The sequence below is a fragment of the Scyliorhinus torazame genome, chromosome 12 (assembly GCF_047496885.1).
Source record: "Scyliorhinus torazame isolate Kashiwa2021f chromosome 12, sScyTor2.1, whole genome shotgun sequence".
NCBI classification, from domain to species: domain Eukaryota; kingdom Metazoa; phylum Chordata; class Chondrichthyes; order Carcharhiniformes; family Scyliorhinidae; genus Scyliorhinus; species Scyliorhinus torazame.
The window spans coordinates 193,816,257-193,822,256 of record NC_092718.1 but is presented as its reverse complement, the minus strand read 5'-3'; the positions used below and the strand labels follow the sequence as shown (position 1 = coordinate 193,822,256).

Below are 6,000 nucleotides of genomic sequence, written 5' to 3'. Positions count from 1 at the left end.
AGGCTTCACGTCGGTTAGGCCTCGGCCGAGGCCTGGCGTCGCTACTGGAGCTGGAGCCCGTTGAACGCGAGAAGGGCTGCGGAGGCCGGGATTCTTGTGGATTTATTCTTCTTCTTCTGGTCGCCGCCGTCGTTGTTGTTGTTATCGCCTTCCTTCACATTGAGCCGCCTGTCTTCGGTTGGCCGGAGAGTGGGAAGCCGAGCGGGGTCCAGGGGGCTTTCGCCTTACCCTCGGCCGCCTCTCGGCGATTTTTGTTCCCTCCAACGGAATTCTTGCGGGTGTTGGTTTGGTGACGGCTCGGGGGGGAGTGGGGTTGTGAGGGGGGGGGTGGGGGTCTTCCTCCATCGCAGGGCTGCTGCTTCCTCCATCGCCGGGCTGCTGCCGCCGCCGCCTCTTCACGTTAAAGGGGGGGAAAACAGCGGCCGTGTTGAATGTGGGATAAAATGGAGACCAAGACGATTGTCTACGACTTGGATACCTCCGGAGGGCTGATGGAGGTGAGATTTCCCCCTCTGCCCCTCTCTCTCTGCTCGCCTGCCTGATCGCGCCCAAAATCTGCAACCCTGGTTGAAATGAAAAGCTGCGGGGAAAAAGAAAACCTCTCTCCCCTGTACAAATGGCCTCAGTCTTTCTCTTTCTTCTCATCCGTCCTTTTGTTATTTCTGTCTGAGGGGGAGGGGGTGGGGGGAGAGGAATAAACGTTTGTTTAATCTTCTGTTAAAGCCGCTTTCGTGCTTTCTCTCTTTCCCCCCCCCCCCCCGGTTCCGCGAAGAAAACGATATTTAATCATGTTTTTGTTCTTGCTTCTCTCTCTGCCTTGCAGAAAATCCAAGCGTTGCTGGCCCCTCCGAAGAGCGAGGATAGCGACAAGAAGGCCAAGAAGCTGGAGAAAGAGCCTCGGCGGAGCGGCCGGGCCACCAACCACGACACCTGCGATAGCTGCAAGGAGGGGGGAGACCTGCTCTGCTGCGACCACTGCCCGGCCGCCTTCCATCTCCAGTGCTGGTCAGTCACTGCTACAGCCTCGGCCTTTCCTCCAGCCCCCTCTCCCAGAAAGGGCGCTCGCCTGCCTCGGGAATGTGCTACACTTGGGGGCGGTTGTTTTGGTTTCGGGTTTTGATTTGTCCTCATGTTTTCTTTCCCACGCTGGTGTGTGTTCTTCCAGCTCGGGTACTGCCGGGCTTTAATTGTGATTTCCAAGGGTTTGGCCTCAAGTGTGTGTGGACCTGGTCTGTGTTTTTTTTTAGTGGCTGCTTTTTGTACTGCGATAAAACCATTTGCCCTGACCTGCTTCCTCCCGCCCCCTGCCCCTCTACGTACCGCTAACTAGGGTCTGACCGAGGCCTGAAGCTGAACTTTAGATAGGTTGAAGGAAGCTGTAAACTTGTGGTGGGTCGTTTAATCAAGTGAGGTTCTGCTGACAGTCGATTCTGATCCTGGCTGCTACGAGCCATCTCTTTCCCCCACACCCCTTCTCTTTGACTTTGCAAATAGGACCTCATGAGTTTGGGTATGTATGGGGGGGGGGGGGCGTTATTGACTAAACACGTATGTGTTTCTCTTCATGGCCTTATTTGTCCTCTGAGATCGCTTCATACTCGTAGGCCTGGCCCCTGAGCACTTATTTATGCACCGAGCCGGATGCCTTCCTTTCCTCCACTTTGTTTGCAAATACGCAACATGGCGACCTCCGTTTAAATTATATTTTCGATTCGCAGCGCCATTTTAGTTGACTTCTCGGTTCGGGAGGTTAGTGTCAGATTTGGCAACGTCCTTGGTGATATTGCAAAGAAGTATTGGAGTTCTGAGGCAGCACCAGGACACATTTGTTGTTGTAGCATTTTAAAGCTTCCTTTAAAAAATAATTTCTCTCATTTTAAAAAGTAGCCATGTTATCATTTTGGCTTTTAATAAAAGGCATTCCATTCTCCCTGGCAATTCCACTTTTTTGGCACTAATCGAGATTTAAAACTTGTAAAAAAACTTTTAACGTGTGATACTTTGGTCAGTGTAAATATCTAACATTGATTTATTAAAAACTAGTGTGTTTTATTCGAAGTATTTATCTACATTAAATGAAATAAGTAATATTTTGCAAGGCACTCTTGTATCTTAAAGTTGGATATGGAAATATATATTTTCCAGTGAGATCAGTTGGTTTCCCCAATAATCCATTAAATGTACCCACCCCCCAATCGATAAGCTATTTTGGTAGGTTTCTAGAGCCTCCAGTAAAAAGAAGTGTTAATGGCTTTCGCTCTCATGTAAACTAACTCCACACTTGTCACCCAGTAGTCCTCCTATTGTCAAGTTTTATTTAATTTCTCAATCTATGGTCTGCATGAAAATGGACTTGAAGCATTTGGCAGTATTGAATTTTAGAATTCTCGTGCTGTATTAAAGCCTGTTAGATTATTCATTACCCTCCCAAGTTATACCCTCAATTGTGTATGGTTTCTGTAAATTCAGCAATTAGAAATTTGGGAGTTTGGCATTAATTTTGATGTAGACATTTAATTGGGTTAAAGAAATAGATAGGATTTTGCTATAATTCTATTAATTTGTTTTTCATTCCTCATTGTAGTAATATTTACTCAGCAACAGAAACTATGCTGAAATAGGAAGATTTGTATTCATATAGTGCCTTTCGTGACCTCGGGATGTCCTAAAAAGCTTTATGACCAATGACTGGTAGTGTAGGCATTGCAGGAGCCATTTAGTACACAACAATGTGGTAATGACCCAATAATGTTTTTGTAATATTGATTGAGGCATATATATTGTTCGGAGCTTTTTTGTTGACTGTTCTTCGAAATAGTGCCACAGAATCATTTGGGACCACCTGACTGCAGATAAGGCCTCAGTTTAATGATGCCGTCAAAAGGCAACACCTCTAGCACTCCCTCAGTGACCTAGATTTTTGTGCTCCGGACTCTGAAATGAGACTTGAACCCACAGCATTTTTGATTGAGGCCAGAGTGCTACCAACTGAGCCAAGACTAAAAATATGGTATGCCGTTAAATGACATATAAATGAAATATAAAAATAAATTGGACTACTTTATCTACATTATGATTTTTTAATACGAGTAGAGTGGCACTTTTTTTAGTTGAATGGTATCGCTGAATGTGGCCATATTGAGCCTCATTTTTGTGAGGTACTAAACAGTGCGCTAAGCCGTAATTTTGTCAACTTTCACAACTCCTCACCAAAAGAAATGATCATTAGTGATTTTATGATACTTGCTTTTGTACTTCCTGTGTTGACTGGTTGCATTTACTAATCGGGGCGAGTGAACTTTGGACACCAAAAGTAAATTAGGATCATGCAGAATAATGGTATTTGATCAGTTAGTGTTACCGGATGAAAATTCAAGAACTTCTGTCTTTCTGATATAAGTAGGGAGTGCGCCAGATCTCAGCAATTACCACTTTTGAACGGGTTATATGCTTGGTTTTAAGCTAAACGTCTGCATCTATTTTAATGAGTCAGTAGAGGGTTGATTAATAGGTGTTTTTAATCAGTCTGAAATTCATAATCTGTTCTGTGTTTTTCATGTGATGAACTTGCATTGTATGGCAGCTATTTTTTAAGTTTGTGTTAATTGGGTATGAAACCCCTGATTGTTCGCGAGTACAGGAAGTTGCACAAAGCTTCTTGCCGCAGGGGATATGCTGCTATGTAAACAATGTCAGTTTTACTTTAGGACTCCATATAAAATGCTCTTTATGGAGCTTCGTCAACTAGCATTACTACATATATTGAAGAAAAATCCAGTGTGGTGATTTAGTGCCTCCATTTAGTTGTGGGTTTCTCTACTATAAGATTGAAATGCAGATGAATAGATTGGAGGTGAAAATATTATCATTGTGAGCATACTGTATGCATACTGCAACATTGAATGTTGTTCTGAGAAGGTGGTGATGGACCTTGGGGAAGTGGTACGTGGTGATGTAGCCCCAAATAGTGTTGGCTGTAATTGATAATATTATACTTCATTTATTAAATGTGCTCTTTGAGGGATGTTTCCGAAGTAGGTCTCTTCCTGGTTCGAGTATTCACTTATATCAGATCACATTGTGTAATACTACGTCAAGAATTTTTAAAGGCATTGTTGATTCTTGTATAAAATGGATGCAACTGATTAAACCCACAAAATTAGGTTGTACCACATGCATTTATTATTTTGTTTCTGTCATTAGTTCTGGAGGATGTGGTTTACTGGGTATCTGACTCATCAGTTTTGTGTGATATCTGTACAGTACCTGTATTTTGATGTCAAGCCATCTTATATAAAAACAAAATAGCACGGGTGCTAGAAATTTGAAAAGCAGAAAGTACTGGTCATGCTTAGCAGATCACACAGCATCTTTGAAGAGGAGAAGACTTAACAATTTGGTCATTTACCATTCTATATCAATTGCTTCAGGATAGGTTGTGACTAAATGTTTTGTTTGTTTAAACTGCATTTCTGCTGAAAAGAATGATGCAATCGCAGAAGAAAATTAGGATAGAATTGATGTCACTGAACATATTTCAAGAAACAATACAGCACAGGAACAGGCCCTTTGGCCCTCTAAACCTGTACCGGTCATGATACCACACTTGGCCAAAACCCTCAGCACTTCCTAGTGCCGTATCCCTCTATACCCATCCTATCCATCAATTTGTCAAGATGCCTTTTGACCGGCGTTAATGTGTCTGCTTCCACAACCTCCCCTGCAGGCACTCGCCACCCTCTTGTGTAACTCAAAAAAAAAAAACCTGCCTCGTACATTTCCTCTAAACCTTGCCCCACGGACCTTAAACCTATGTCCCCTAGTGACTGACCCCTCCACGCTACATCTTGAAGATGTAGTCTTAACTGTACGTTTGAAATCGGTGGCGCAGTGGGCGCCAAGGTCCCAGGTTCGATCCTGTCTCTGGGTCATTGTCCGTGTGGAGTTTGCACATTTTCCTCGCGTTTGCGTGGGTCTCACCCCCACAACCCAAAAGTGTGCAGGGTAGGTGGATTGGCCCATGCTAAATTGCCCCTTAATTGGGAAAAAATGAAATGGATACTCTAAATTTAAAAAAAAAACTATGTTTGAAAGTGCAACTAACAGTATAGTGAATTTTCATGAATGGGTTCTATCATTTACAAACCCTTTTGCAGTTTGAAAGCTTGCAAGTTCACGCAGGAAGATGTGACTTGCTGTGCCAAATTTTGGAGGAAACGCATAATAGTTCTACGGTGGTGATGAGGTTAGCTGGTATAACTTTGCATGATCACGCAAGACACCAGGAATTTGGAATGAATAAAGTCCATAACATCGTAAACAAAAGGAGCAATGGTGACATGAGGGCAAACAATTTTGCGCTGCAAATGGCTAGGTTTTGGAATGCATTGTTGATGAGCGTGTGGTAGAGGTAGATTCAATTGTGGCTTTCAAAATAGGACTGGATTCTTATCTGAAGAGGAAAATCTTTCAGAGCTATGGGAAAAAGGGCAGCACAGTGGCGCAGTGATTTGCACGGCACCGAGGTCCCAGGTTTGATCCTGCCTCTGGGTCACTGTCTGTGTAGAGTTTGTACATTCTCCCTGTATTTGTGTGGGTTTCACCCCACAACCCAAAGATGTGCAGGGTAGGTGGATAGGCCACGCTAAATTGCCCTTAATTGGAAAAATAAATAATTGGTTACTCTTTAAAAACAAAAACATTTTTTAATTTTAAAAATCATTAGTGGGGAATATGCCACTTGAAATATTTGGGACAGATTTAGTGCAGCTGATGCGCATGTCAATTTTTGTTTAATAATGCCCACTAATTAGCAAACTTCCCAATAAACATTAATGCAGAGGGAGCTGTGATTTTCTTTTAATTACTGCATTCTGTTTGCTCTAAGGATTGTGATAGTGTTTCTGCCTTCGTTATCAAAATTAATTTTGTAACCAGATGTTGTTCTTCAAAAAAAAACAGATGTTCTGATGTTAGTCGCTTTCATTTTAAACCTTGTCT

General features: G+C 42.9%; 1 protein-coding gene across 3 annotated transcripts in view; it reads left to right on the top strand.

Annotated features, from left to right (window-relative positions):
• The first annotated feature begins 335 nt into the window (after nucleotides 1-335).
• The window catches only part of phf12b (PHD finger protein 12b), an 88,870-nt gene continuing 83,205 nt past the window's right edge, over nucleotides 336-6,000 (top strand). For all 3 annotated transcript variants that reach the window (XM_072469579.1, XM_072469580.1, XM_072469578.1), the window contains exons 1-2: nucleotides 336-497; nucleotides 824-1,005. In XM_072469579.1, coding sequence (XP_072325680.1) covers nucleotides 432-497; nucleotides 824-1,005 — 248 coding nt within the window. In that variant the 5' untranslated portion in view covers nucleotides 336-431. The remainder of the gene's footprint in view (nucleotides 498-823; nucleotides 1,006-6,000) is intronic.